The 15,481-nt window shown below is 44.9% G+C and overlaps 1 protein-coding gene across 1 annotated transcript in view; it reads left to right on the top strand.

Moving 5' to 3' along the window:
- pik3c2b (phosphatidylinositol-4-phosphate 3-kinase, catalytic subunit type 2 beta) overlaps window positions 1-15,481 on the top strand; it is a 107,845-nt gene that overhangs the window by 73,685 nt on the left and 18,679 nt on the right. Inside the window, exons 20-22 of the mRNA XM_080000177.1 lie at window positions 3,675-3,782; window positions 4,524-4,616; window positions 5,439-5,568. Coding sequence (XP_079856303.1) covers window positions 3,675-3,782; window positions 4,524-4,616; window positions 5,439-5,568 — 331 coding nt within the window. The remainder of the gene's footprint in view (window positions 1-3,674; window positions 3,783-4,523; window positions 4,617-5,438; window positions 5,569-15,481) is intronic.

Here is a 15,481-nt window from a genome sequence, read left to right as displayed (position 1 = left end):
TGATGTTGGAAACCCTATCTTGCCATTTTATCCCCTCTATTGAGCGCAGTGCTCTGGTGTCAAAGCCATCGATTCTGGCAGCCAGGGTCTTGTTGAGAGGCCAGGTTTCTGCTCTGTAGAGGAGGATGGAGAGGACTGAGATGTTATAAATCCTTAGTTTGGTCGCTCTTGATATGGAGTGGTGTCTCCACAGCGGCTTCCAAAGTGTTTTCATGGCACTGGCTGCCAGGGCACGTCTCCTGTTTATTTCTTGTGAAATGTTGCCATCGTTGGTGATGATGGACCCGAGGTAGGTGAAGGAGGTCACAAACTCAACCTCTTCTCCACTGATATGCAGCAGAGGGGGGCCAGCTGACCTTCAGACCCAGTTTGTTGGCTTCCTCTTGGTAGGTTTCCAAGGTTTCTTTTAGCTGGTCAAGAGTGGAGCAGAATAGTGTGGTGTCGTCCGCGTATTCCAGATCTGTGAGGGTGTAACTGCCTAGTTAAACCACAGGAATACGTGCACATATCCGTTCCATCAGGTGGTCGATGATGCAGTTAAAAAGGTCTGGTGCAGCTACGCATCCCTGCCCCACTCCGCTGTTGATTGGGAACCAGGTAGAGTTTGTGCCATTGACACACAACTTTCAGCATCCCTGTAGAGCTTTTGGAAGAGAGAGGTAATCTTTCTTGGAGCTCCAAGATTGGTGAGGATCTTCCAGAGGGAGGAGTGGTCCACGGTGTCAAAAGCTGCCTTAAGATCAAGAAAGGCAATGTAGAGGTGTCTGTTTTGGCGGAACTCGTGTACCTTCTCAATGATGAGGTGGAGGGCAGAGATCTGGTCAGTTGTGGAGCGGTTAGCATGAAGCCCGCCTGTTGGGGGCGTCTTTCGATTCTAATGGCCGGAAGGGCCCGGGTGAGAAGTATGCGGGTGAAGATCTTGCCTGGGATAGACAGGAGTGTGATGCCTCTGTGGTTGCTGCAGACCATTTTATCACCCTTATGTTTCCAGAAGGGGAGGATGATACCCCTGGTCCAGTCTTCCGGGGGGTGCTCAGTTATCCAGACATGATTGATGATTTCGGTGAGCCAGTCATGGTGTTGTCACTGCCCAATTTCATCATTTCAGCTGTGATGTTGCAGATACCAGGGGCTCTGTCATTTCTCGTTTGCGTTTGGTCAGAGCTTGCATGACCTCTACTTTTGTGACGGGGTCTATGCTGCAGTTGTCATTTGCGCTGGCATTTTCAGATGAAATGGTGAGAGTGGGGTCGGTTTGGGGTGCGGGGTGATGCAGAAGGTCACTGAAGTGCACCTTCCAGCGGCTGATGCATTCATCCTCAGAGTTCAATATGATACCCTGTTTGTCCTTTACCTGGACTGCCTTCTGTTGGGGGCCTGATTTCACTTGCCTCAGGGTTCGATACACTTGGGAGAAGTTGTTATTTTTGGCGGCAGACTCCAGGCATTCTGCTTCTCCTTGCCAGAATCTCTCCCTGTCTTCTTGTTGCGTATGCGATTTAGGCGACGGTATTCAGTCATGTCGCCCCTAAGACCTGCTGCTCTACAGAGCTCTATGATTTCTAGCGTTGTTGGTGTTATCCAGGGGTGCCTAGGTGTATGGTCAGGGCGTCGGATGGAGTCAGCAGCTGCCTGGTTAATTGTGGACACGAAAAGGTTTCAGTTGGTGAGTTCTTCTTTGGCCAGGGCATTATACCGGTTGGAGATAGGGCGGGTAAACACTGAGGTGATGGTTGGATCCTGGAGATGTTAGGATCTCAGTCGAGGTGGTGCCCGTGATGATGGAACAGCCTTTAACTTCAGTCTCAACTGGGCAACCAATAATCGGTGGTCCGTGTTGCCTAGCTGGGCTCCACGATACACACGGCAGTTGGTAACACTGGATTTCCAGCGACTGGAGATGATGAAGTGATCTAAGGCCTTGCGGGTTTTGCCATCATTGCTATACAATGTCCATTCGTGTATGTTCTTCCTGGGGAACCACGTGTCTACAATAGATAGGGCCCCAGCACAGCATAGATGCTGGAGGCAGTCACCGTTGTGGTTTGTTGATGGGATCTGGAGATTCTAGGCCAATGATGTTTTTGGTCTGCGAGTCCCAAGAAGCAGAGGAGACGGTGGCGTTGAAGTCTGCTAGCACAATAGTGATGTCATGAGGGGGTAATTGCTGGATGGCCAGATGCAAAGAAAGTGTTCTTTGCCTGGTCGTCTGCGACCTCTGTTGGTGCATAGGCAACAATGACTGTAAACTTGCCGTGTTGGGGGTGGAAACGGGCGGTTAGCAGCCATTCGCTGACTGGGGTCCATCCTATAAGGGATTTCCTAACATGGCATGGCATTGCTAGGGCAACACCATATAGCCCTCTGTTATCATTTGAGCCGCTCCAGATGTAACTGTGGTCTCCCTCTTTCTTCTCACCGCTATCGCGCCAGCGTGATTCGCAGAGTCCCGCGATGGAGATGTAACAAGACGAGTAGCGTGTCCTGTGCGTCAAAGTGTTTGCACATTCCATGTGGCAACACGGAAGGGATGTCGGAGATTGATTGTTCGTGAGTCAGGGGCATGCAAGGGCCGATACCAAGGGTCAGTCCGGCTATTTCTGATTGGTTTCGTAACAAGGAGAGGTTCTCTGGAGTAGGTTGTTAGCCCACTGCCAGATAGCCAGCTGGGGGGGCTGCCCCCTTTAGGGCCTGCTGGCCTGCCATGTGGTATTGTAGTTATAAACAAATACAAAGAAAAGAAACAATTCTGTTTTTATATGGAACCAGTGTGTTTTCACTTAATATTGAATAAGAAAAATCGATTGAAAAGTTATCAATATTTAAATGACAGAATTTTACACAACACCGCAATAAATAAATTTTTATAATTTGCACAAGTTCATCTGATTGGATGGGAGGTGTCCAGGATAGTGGATAATTTAAATATAAACTCCCAGGGAGTTATTTTCAGACAGGACACCTTGATTAATTGCATTCTTTACAAAAACATTTCTATGTACTTTCATCTCGTGTATCTATTGAAAAGGCTGCATAGCCGTGTGCAGTTGAAAACAATAGACCTCTCGCAAAAATAGAGAAATGCCACGCGGCTCCACGTGGACCCCCGCAGGATTGATGTGACCAGTGGAGCCACAGCAGTGGATTGAATAGGAAGCAGCACATACGGCATGCCGCGCCTCGCCTGTACCAACGCATCGGGTGGACTTCTACCGTGATGCGGTAAAACCGTGGTTCACGTCTGCGTATAGAACCGTAGGGGGCGTACCGAACTGTTCAATAACATACCTTGTACCGTTGCATCCCTAATATACAGTATATACAATAGTAATTTTTCTATCATGTTATGATATTTATTGTCATATCACACAGCCCTAGCATGTAATAAACCTCACCATACATTTTTTTGGTTTCTTTGTTTGTTTTAATAATGTATCATTAAATGATCGGAGACTTTTCATACAGACCAGGAAACCTGCTTTCCCGGAAAAGGGAAGATGTCAAGATCTACAGTATATCAAACATGTTAGATATTAAATGACACACTGAACCCTGTCTATGTATTCTATACCAATCATTATGTTACGTTCCAAGTCCGTCTCGCCCATTCAGTAAAGTGGAAGGGGGAAAAAAGCCCTTGGTATATTTGTGTGTGTCTGTGTGTGTGTGTGCAGGCCATTCTGAGAGAGGGTCTAGAGGAGGTGAGGCAGTTCTTCACTGTGAATTCCAAATGTCGACTGCCCCTCAATCCCGCCATGCTTGTCAAAGCTATCAACATCCAGGTACAAAAAATAAAAACACAGACAAAGTCCAGTTTATATTTACTGGAGAGAAGTTAAATACCTATCGATGCTTTTCCATACAAAATCACTCAAGATCTTGCTCGGGGATCAATTGTGTAGTTATTGGTTTGAGAACTGTCACATACACCAGTATGAAGAGTTGTGGCTGTCCGATCTTATGAGGTGTTAATGAACTATCTGAATATTTTGTGAAGACATTAAATCTCCTTTCCCAAAAAGGGAAACTCGCGTTTTAGGCACATGTGTAAAACACATCAGTAATATCACATCATATCAAAGGTAACATTGACTACAGCAGGTTGCCATTGGGAGCGGGACAACTTTCGTCAATAAAACCCTGAAATACCTAACAAAATGCACGGTTTGTAGCCATTTCTTTCAGTATAACATATTAACATATGACGCTTATCCGACATGATTGTGAGCTTCTGGTTTTTTGTCAAGGAGATTTAACATGTTTTTTTAGACATAATCATTTGCCCCATTGGACTGCATTTAAGCTGGTACATTTCTCAATAGCAAAGCCTTCATTGAGGTTGTGATATGAACAGTTCTGATTGATGGCAATCAACGTTTTAATGAGGCCTGGGTTGAAAAATGGCGAACCCTTTAAGGGTTTACATATGTCCAAATCTGTCCCAAGACCCTAAGTGTGTGTGTGTGTCTGTGTCTGTGTGTGTGTCTGTGTATGTGTGTGTGTGAATTATTGTGTACCAACAGTCATGTTCCTTCTTCAACTCTAATGCCGTACCTTTGAAGCTGTCCTTCCAGAACGTCGACCCGCATGGAGACAACATCAATGTCATATTTAAGGTATTCATGCGCACTGACCACCTAACTAACATAGGTGTTAATGCCCAACATTTAGAAATACATTATTTCAAAGGATAACTTATAGTATAGCTTTGGCATGTTGGCAAGTCTCTCAAGAGACAACACACAACAGCTCTCTGTCATACTTCAACTCCCATATACCAATACTCCTATGTGTTGGTCTCTTTAACAATCTTCTGTCTGTCAAATGCAGCACTGGCACTCGTGATTTTTCTTTTTGAATTAGCTGTTTGATGCATTTCTTTGGCTTTCATCAGACATATTAACATTTTCCATAGTTGCAGCAGCAGAACTTGAAATATCTTCTATGGTATACAGTACTACGACGTGAACTGCATCACTTTGCCTGCATCATGATTATTTTTGAAAATTCACATTTTATCACAAAAACAGTCATCACACTTTAAAAGTTTGTTCATTTTTCATAGATGTTTCAATACCAGGCTAAAATAGTCTATCAGAGAATATACCAGATACTAGGGAAATAAATCTGTCAGATTTTAAAGAAAAACAACAAAATGTTCTGTTTCCTCTATGTTGATGAGTCATGCTCGATGGTTAAAGTCAGTGAGAGCACTTCAAGAGCATATCAAAAGAAGCAGTTCGTATCAGTTAATTGTCCAAATCAAATGAAATTCCTGCTTAAGAATGTTAATCCATCATTAAAAAAAAAATAAAAAATTATCTAATCCTGAAAGTGAAATTATTATTTTTTTATAATTCATATTTTATTTTATTAATTTTTTCCTTCTACACATTAACAAATATTCTTGCACCTTGGCAACCTCACTTGTCACCCAGTCAGGAGACGACCTGCGACAGGACATGCTGACCCTGCAGATCATCCGCATCATGAACAGAATCTGGATTCAGGAGGGCCTGGATATGAGGATGGTGATCTTCAGATGCTTCTCTACAGGGAGAGGGAGAGGTGGGGACAACAACGGCAGTACATTTAGTCGGGTTGTGTGTTGGCTGAAAATCTTTGTTTCTGTCAGCGATACTGACTGTCAACTTAGATACTGGTTTTCCAAAGAATAATTCTTTCAATGTCTTTTTTTTTTTTGTTCTTGCAAAAAAATGTATGGTAATTGTTTTGGAGTTGAAGGTCTTATACTGCTTTAAAATACAAACTAATCTCTGACTATCCTTTAGAAAAAAATCCCCTTTAACACTCTTAAAGCCCTGATACACGTATCAACTGACAACTTAAATATTAACCAGTAACATGATGAGACACTGTTCAACAAGCCTATGGGCAACACAGCAAACTGTGAATTTCAGCCAATCAGAACATATTAACACAGAAAATCAAGTTCCTCTGTTTCATCAAAATTTAGTAATTTTATTGCAAGTGCTATTGAAATCATACACAGATCACAATTCCAATTAAATAATCAATTTTAATCAAAAGAGCATGAATAAAATAAGAAATGAAATATAATGTAATTGAAGAACCTAGCATGTGGAGAGGCTGCTGGCTTTTTTTAGATATTCTAAAGCAAACCCCAATAGCAAACTCTATACTGTATATCATCGACCCCAGAGCCAGATGTCTTGCTGATGTTGACAGCTTTGAATTCACGCTGGAATACTTTTGTCACATTCTTGGATTTATTTAAAATTTCTTCCACTGCAAACAAAGAATGTATCGCAGATTCATGCATACATTTATGTTGCCTGTACAGTATCACACTTCAAAGAATAAGCCCTTCAGTCATGGAAAGTACAGTGTATGGGTAATCTGATAGTCAAATCATTAAAATTGATATATCTTTCACCTGGCTGGGTTTCTCTTCAGCATCCCACAACATTTCTGCTTTATCAGATAATGGTTCTGGTAAACTAGGCCCTGGTCAGTCACACTTAACACATTTCTAATCAGTTGAAATAAAGACAAACCATGGGCACACTACACGACTTTCAAAGTCATCAGATCGCTGTACTATTCACACAACAAAATTTTCTGTCTTGTGATTGGGAATCTTGTAGTCTTGTGGTTTGCACACGATATGACTGTTCGGGGACAGGTGGTCACGCATTAGAAGATCTTACACCAAGAGGAATCCCCAACGAGTTTGTCTGGTCTCCAAACTACGTTTAGTCACAAAAACCCACAAGAGAATTGACACCAGAAATTACGCAATACCATGCACGGGACAGGATGATACTTAATTATATTCTGGATCATTGTAAAAAAAAAAATGGATAAAAGCAGAATTTAAATATATTAAAAACCTAGAGAAGAAAAGTAAAATAGGTATGTTGTGCGTTTCTGGCTGCTGCTCCGTGCGCTGCGCTCCGTGTCTCTCCTTCTCCAGTCCCACTCTGCTCTCATTGGCTGTAGCTTATTGCCTCACTTCCGATTCAATCCCGACACAACCTGATATTAAATATGGTTGATATCTCGCTAGCATCTGTGAGCAGTCAGATCGCATTTTGAGCAGTTCACACCACACGCTAATTGCTCAGGGGAGCACACTAGGATTTTCCTCCGGTCTGGGGCTTTGCTCAGCGATCTCCAAAAACCTGTCAGTGAGTCAAAAATCAGGCCAGAATCACGTAGTCTGAACTCAGCATTACATGTATAGCTGCTTCAGGTAGTTTGTCCTGAGAGTCCAAGGGCACTGGCTCTGACCTTACTTTTTTTGTATCCGGGGCATTTGTGGTTCCACAATACACTGTGCTCTGTCCAATAGAACATGACATTACAGGGTGTGATCATTGAGTTAAAATAATATTAACACTTCAGGGGTCTCAAACTACCGGCCCGAGGGCCAGATCCGGCCTGTGAGACAATTTCATAAGGCCCGCCACATGGTTAGAATTTATTGTTTAATCTGGCCCACAAATAAAAATGTTCTTATTTTCCCATTTAGATTTTTCCTCAGTCTTATAGTAATTGTATTTAAGTAATAATTTAATTTTCTAGCAAGGCTGCAAAGCATTGAGCATTAAAATAGACTTTTTAATTCACATTTAACATTTACCAAGCTGCGCCTAACTGCGCAACTGGTCAACATGAACATTTTAGCTCGAACCAACAGCACTCCGATGCTGACACCTTACACCAAAATGTCTCTATACCCAAAAGAAAGGCTGACCTGCAGCACAGTTGACTAAGCGAGACTGCTACCTGTCTCATCTTCAATTGAGAAAGTTGCCGTTCTCAAGGAATACAATCTCAAAAGGCACTGCTTAACTAAACATCCGGAGCAGTATGCTAGCTATAAGGGAGAGGAGAAGGAAAGACAAGATGCTCAGCTTTCGGAGAGGCCTGTCCATGCAACAAGCTTTCTTTCAGCAAGCAAAATGCAGTGACAGAAGCCAGCTATGTTAGCAGGAAAGCTATTTATTGAAGGATAGTTTCTGAAAGATTTTATGGTGAAGATTTTATTCTTCAGGGATATTAATGACCAGTTTGAAGTGACTGAAGGGTTGGAGCGTGATGCATAGTAAAACTACAGCCAAGGATATATTTAAGCAGTTATCGAACGCAATTGAGCATGCTGGTCTGTCACGGCACTATTTCAGAAATAGCTGGAGGAAGAGAATGAAGATCCCACTTTCACTATGCTGTTATGTCAGTCGTAGTGAAATGCATTGAGGGGCTTGCAGCACCGCGTGTTCCATGCCTTTTTGGGGTAGATTGAAGCAGTTTATGGTGATGTTCTGTACTTACAGAGGTGCGCTGGCTGGCTGAGCTGGGGCAGTGTTCTCAAGAGGTTCTTCGTCCTCTTGAGAATTTGGCCTGCATATTTTACAGCTTCATTAGATGATTCCAGGTGGATGATGGACATACCATTTTTATGTTGACATCATACTGAAGCTGAACATACTCAGTCTGAAGCTGCAGGGCCCAAACCAACTGGGCATAAAGAAACAATGAGATGATTGGACAGCTCTGGAACGGTTAGCTCGCTCGGAAATTTTCCAAACTGTTCAAGTGGGTCATGTGTCTGTTTGGACGCACATACCTTTGTGAGAAACTATTCTCCATGATCTTCTTTTTCTTTCGGCTGCTCCCGTTAGGGGTCACCACAGAGGATCATCTGCCTCCAATACGTTATGTTCTGCGCATCTTCCTCCGTTACACCAACCGCCTGCATGTCCTCCCTCACCACATCCATAAACCTTCTCTTTGGCCTTCCTCTTTTCCTCTTGCCTGGCAGCTCCATCTTCAGCATCCTTCTACCAACTCTCATCTCTCCTACACACGTGTCCAAACCATCTCAATCTGGCCTCTCTCACTTTTCCACCAAACTGTCCAACCTGAGCTGTCCCTCTAATGTACTCATTCTTAATCCTGTCCGTCCTTTTCACTCCCAATGAAAATCTCAACATCCTCAAATTTGCCACCTCCTGTTCGAACACCTGCCTTTTTTTCAGTGCCACAGCCTCTAAACCGTACAACATAGAAGTACAACATCCTTCACTCTTGCTGGGACCATTCTGTCACAGATCACTCCACCCACTCCACCCGGCCTGTACTCTCATCTACACCTCTCTCCTGCACTCTCTGCTGCTTTGGATGGTCGACCCCAAGGACTTGAACTCATCCGCCTTCTCCACCTCCACTCCTTGCATTCTCAGCTTTTCACCGCCCTCCCTCCCATTCAGGCACATGTATTCTGTCTTACTCCTGCTGACTTTCATTCCTCTTCTCTCTAATGCTGCCTCCACTTCTCCAGGCTCTCCTCAACCTGCTCCCTACTCTCGTTACAGATCACAATGTCATCAGCGAACATCATAGTCCACGGAGACTCCTGCCTGATTTCATCTGTTAACCTGTCCATCACCATTACAAACAAGAAAGGGCTCAGAGCTGATCCTTGATGCAATCCCACCTCCACTTTGGATGCCTTCGTCACGCCTACTGCACACCTTACTACTGTCTGACTGCCCCCATACATATCCTGTACCACTCTTACGTACTTCTCTGCCACCCCTGACTTCCTCATGCAATACCACACTTCCTCTGTCGGCACCCTATCATATGCTTTCTCTAAATCCACAAAGACGCAGTGCAACTACCTCTGGCCTTCCCTGTACTTTTCTATCAGCATTCTCAAAGCAAACGTTGCATCTGGAGTACTCTTTCCTGGCATGAAACCATACTGCTGCTTGCTGATCCCCGCCTCTCCTCTTATCCTAGCCTCCACTACCCTTTCCCATAGCTTCATGCTGTGGCTGATCAACTTTATTCCCCTGTAGTTACTACAGCTCTGTACGTCTCCCTTATTCTTGAAGATGGGTACCTGTACACTTCTTCTCCACTCCTCCGGCATCCTCTCCCTTTCCAGGATGGTATTAAACAGTCTCGTTAGGAACGCCACTGCCATCTCCCCTAAACATTTCCATGCTTCCCCAGGTATGTCATCTGGGCCAACTGCCTTTCCACTCTTCATCTTTTTTAATTCTGTTATCACCTAATCCTTGCTAATTTGCGGCACTTCTTGATACCCTATCCCCACATGATCCACTTTTCTCTCCCTCTCATTTTCTTCATTTATCAACTCCTCAAAGTACTCCTTCCACCTTCTCAACACACTCTCCTCACTAGTCAGCACATTCCCATCATTATCCTTCATCACCCTAACCTGCTGTACATCCTTCCCAGCTTGGTCCCTTGTCTCGGTACAAGTCCTTTTCTCCTTCCTTACTGTCCACCCTCTCATACAACTCGTCGTATGCCTTTTCCTTTGCCTTTGCCACTTCTCTCTTCGCCCTGCACCACATCAGCTTGTATTCTACTTTCTTCATCTCTCTGACTATCCCATTTCTTATTCGCCAACCTCTTGTGATTTATGCTCTCCTGTACTTCCTCATTCCACCACCAAGAGTCCTTGTCTTCCTTCCTCTTCCCGCATGATACACCGAGTACCTTCTTGGCCGTCTCCCTCACCACTTCTGTAGTTGTTTCCCAGTCATCTGGTAACCGTTCATTCCCACCTATTGCCTGCCTTACCTCTTCCCTAAATTGCATGCAACACTCCTCCTTTTTCAACTTTAACAATTTTATCTTCGGCTATTCTTTCACTCTCTTCCTCTTCTTGGCCTCCAGGGTCATCCTACAGACCACCATCCGATGCTGCCTAGCAACACACTACCCTACCACCACTTTGCAGTCACTAATCTCTTTCAGATTGTATGACCTGCATAAGATGTAGTCTTCCTGTGTGCACCTTCCTCCACTCTTGTATGTTACCCTGTGTTCCTCTCCCTTCTTGAAATATGTATTCACAACAGCCAATTCCATCCTTTTGACGAAATCCACCGCCATCTGTCCTTCCATATTCCTGTCCTTGACATCATACCTACACATCACTTTCTCATCACCTATGTCTCTGATCCCTTCGCCAACATGCCCAACGACCACTCTTGCTCCCTTGGGGACACTCTCCACCACTACATCCGACTCACTAAAGAATTGTTCTTTCTCTTCCATCTCACACTCAACTTGTGGAGCTTATGCACTGACCACATTCATTATCACCCCATCAATTTCCGCCGGCACCCTTTTGGTTAACGGCACCAGTGGCGGTCTTGTTAACACGGGCCTCGACCGATCCGGTATGGAAATCAGATTTGTTGTCCGCATGTTTGATTTGGCATGGTTTTTACGCCGGATGCCCTTCCTGACAGAACCTCTCTATTCATCTGGGCTTGGAACCGGCAGTGGCTAGATTAGAGAAACTCTTCTCCACAATGAACTTTAATAAGTCAGAAGACAGACCTGACCGATCTCCAGGCCATTCTGATCGTGTCCACTGCATGCTCCCTCAAACCAAATGTGGCTCATCTGTCTCATCAGAAGCGCTGCCAGGTGTCTGCAAACATTGAAAAAAGGTTAGGCAAAATGTTCTGACGCTCCCCTAGGAGACAACAACCTGGCCGGTGGCCCCCAGGTAATTTAAGGTTGAGACCTCTGCTTTATATGAAGCCTGGTGTGTTAAAACTTTCTTTCTAAGCTAGTCAACTTGATGGTTTAAAATTTAGGAAGGGATCGTTCTCTCAGTTCTCCTTCGTCTAGCTACGGCTGGGGTGTTATCATAGCAACAAATAGTCTGCTAGCTAACATGTTCTAATAAATATCTGTTCACTGAGATATTCACTTCACCTGAAGTAAACTAATGTGTTTTAGTATTTATCCAACTATTTTAATCGACCAGTTGTTCTCAACACTCTGACATACCAGAGAAAGATGTAATCAAACCAAGCTCCTTTGCCTTGGTCCACTGCGCTTAGATGTCCATTGTTTAGAAAAATTTCAGGACAGCAAGATCACATGACCCCAAATCTGGATGTGATTGGAAGATTTGGGGTGGAATTCTCTGTTATCCATGGTGAGTCGTGTGTGTGTGTGTGTGTGTGTGTGTGTGTGTGTGTGTGTGTGTGTGTGTGTGTGTGTGTGTGTGTGTGTGTGTGTGTGTGTGTGTGTGTGTGTGTGTGTGTGTGTGTGTGTGTGTTTTACCTGTGCTGTCAGCAGACTAGGCATACAACACAGAGTATTTGTATGCTGTTGCATCTAGGACAGAGTTGCAAGTGGAGTTCAAGTTCTGAAACTGCAATGCAACTCATTATTAATCCTTAAATCATCATGAACTTCTGTAATAACTGTCCTGTGGATGACAAGAGCACAGTTTTTTGTTATACAGAGTGCCACCAATCCCCCTCTGTGGAGAACGTGTTACAAATTATTATAAACATTACATTTTTTGTTTTTCAATTAAACTCATGGATGGTATTGTGTCTCAAGGCTCTTTGGATCACTGAAATCAATCTCAGACACCTGTGATAATTAGTTTGCCAGGTGAGCCCAATTCAAGGAAAACTACTTTAGAAGGACGTTCCACATTATTAAGCAGGTCACAGGTTTCAAGCAATATGGGAAAGAAAAGGGATCTCTCTGCTGCCGAAAAGCATCAAATAGTGCAATGCCTTGGACAAGGTATGAAAACATTAGATATTTCACAAAAACTTAAGCATGATCATCATACTGTGAAGAGATTTGTGGCTGATTCAGAGCACAGATGGGTTTGTGCAGATAAAGGCATAATGAGGAAGGTTTCTGCCGGACAAATTCATCGGAGAGAGCAGCTGCTAAAATGCCATTAAATAGCGGCAAACAGGTATTTAAAGCTGCTCGTGCCTCTGGAGTCCCGCAAACCTCAAGGTGTAGGATGCTCCAGAGGATTGCAGTTGTGCATAAACCTACTTTTGGGCCACCCCTAACCAATGCTCACAAGCAGAAACGGTTGCAGTGGGCCCAGAAATACATGAAGACTCATTTTCAAACAGTCTTGTTTACTGATGAGTGCCGTGCAACCCTGGATGGTCCAAATGGATGGAGTAGTGGATGGTTGGTGGATGGCCACCATGTCCCAACAAGGCTGCAACGTCCGCAAGGAGGTGGTGGAGTCATGTTTTGGGCCGGAATCATGGGGAGAGAGCTGGTAGGCCCCTTTGGGGTCCCTGAAGGTGTAAAAATGACCTTGGCAAAGTACAGTATATATATCTTTCTTCCATGGTACAAAAAGGAGTACGTGCCTTCCGTAGCAAAATCATCTTCATGCATGACAATGCACCATCTCATGCTGCAAAGAATATCTCTGCGTCCTTGGCTGCTATGGGCATAAAAGGAGAGAAACTCATGGTGTGGCCCCCATCCTCCCCTGACCTCAACCCTATTGAGAACCTTTGAAGCATCCTCAAGCAAAAGATATATGAGGGTGGGAGGCAGTTCGCATCAAAACAGTAGTTCTAGGAGGCTATTCTGACATCTTACAAAGAAATTCAAGCAGAAACTCTCCAAAAACTCACAAGTTCAATGGATGCAAGGATTGTGAAGGTGATATCAAAGAAGGGGTCCTATTTTAACATGTAACTTGGCCTGTTAAGATGTTTTTGATTGAAATAGCTTTTGATTTCAGTAAATATGACCTCCTAATGATGCAAATTCAACAGATGACCATTTTCAGTTCTTTACAACATATTAAATGTTTTGAAACACTGTTGTGCATAATAATTTGGAACACTGCATTTTGAGTTTTTTATTTTTGAAAAACATACTGTTATCATTGGGAGTTTTGTTCAATAACATTTGAATGTTGATGACTTATATACTTTATATTGACTGTCATTTGCATCTACTATTTAGGAAAATCAAAGAAAAATAGCATTTGCATAATAATTTGGAACGCGGTGTATTTTACCATGTTTGTGTCTATAAATAACTAACCACTACTCCAAACGGGGGAGATTCACCACGGGTGAGACAATTAAACATAGAACCAAACAACATGTACACAGAAAACGTAAACATCAGACAACAATGTATTGAAAAACAGAATTAATTTGTTCCAGGAAAACTTGAATAGAAATAGAGCACATGGCCTCTTCCTGTCATAGTTGTGGCAGTAAATGAGGCAGAAAAGGGAAGGAATGCAACCAGGAGGGTGCTGGAGTGCGTTCAAAGCAGGTGTGTGTGTGCGTGTGCGTGCATGCATGCTGTGATGTGATGTGTCATCCAGTGAATGCACAGGGCTTATCCAAATTGGTTCTGGTGTATACGGTCAGTATTATGCTGTGGCGCCTCCAAGCAGCGGAAAGGATCCCGAAGCCCCCCCGCTCCGTAGCCACAGAAGACCCCCGGGCCCCTAGAGAAGCCAGAAGCCCGCGGCGCGACCCCCACGCCCGGCCTTGCAGTTAAAATTGCCGGGTGTTGAGATGCGAACCCTCCATGCAAGTCAAACCAGAATCACTCGCACCCGTCCTACCCGACAGACCCTGGTCTGGTGGAGTGTTGTTCGGAGTAGCATTGGTGTGCGAGTGTTTGTGTTCTAGGCTGATATGAGTGGGATTACAATTTCGGGACGGACGGGAAGCCCTTCGGGGCAGGAGCGGAGCGGACCCGATGGCGCCATAGCATGCCCAGCTCCCGTACCTGGAGGCACCCAGCCACAGGCACAGAGCGGTCCGCCATGCCGAGCAGCTCCGCGCCAACATCGCGCCCCTGGTTAGCCCCTGACCACTAAGCATGTGGACCACAGGACAGAGGGCGGCAGACGCCCCCCCCCAGCGACGAGCGCCCTGCGCACTGAGAGAGCCAGAGGACCGGTACCCCGGCAGCGCGGTGCGACGACAGGAGTCCACCCCCCCACCGAGGGAGGCCACATGGTGAGCCCCGCACTGAGCACACCAGGCCAGGCTCAGGCCCCCAGGTCACAGGACCAGACACCTAACCAGCCCCGGGACGACAGGCCACCCCCTCCCAATGGGACGCAGAAGGACACACAAGCCCCGCCACCCCGCTCACAGGGCGGGTGACCCCAGCGGCGTGCCAACCCGCTGACCACGGGGCAAAGATCCGAACCCAAAGACGCAACCCCCAGCCCAACCTGAGCCCCAAACCCACAACCACGCCTCAAACCAACACACGGACACCAGGTGCAGGCACTCCCTAGAAGCACCACCCCCCCCTTGCTCCAATACTGTAGGTTGTGCGACATCAGAGGAAACACATTCGGGTTAAGGTAGGAGAGGAGTTCTACTATTTTGCAAACGGGGTAATGGTTCAACCAGCTTGTCAAAACTTTTCTGGCAAGCAATGAAGCCAAATATCCAACTGCGTTGCCAACATCTGGTACATTAATCCAGCTCGTAATTCTTAAAAATGGTATGTTATTTCAGAGCTGACAGCAAGGTAAACAGAACATTTGAATATGTTCCCCAGGATTGCCTGGCATCAATTATGCCTTATTTGTGGCCCCGGACAAGTCACCCGATCGACACACTCTTATCTGACGGGCCAATATGGGCCGGATATCCAACCGATACAATAT

This window comes from Zeus faber, assembly GCF_960531495.2.
Source record: "Zeus faber genome assembly, chromosome: 5".
Taxonomy (NCBI): domain Eukaryota; kingdom Metazoa; phylum Chordata; class Actinopteri; order Zeiformes; family Zeidae; genus Zeus; species Zeus faber.
Note: the sequence above shows the minus strand (reverse complement) of the source record. Positions and strands in the feature narration are given on the sequence as shown.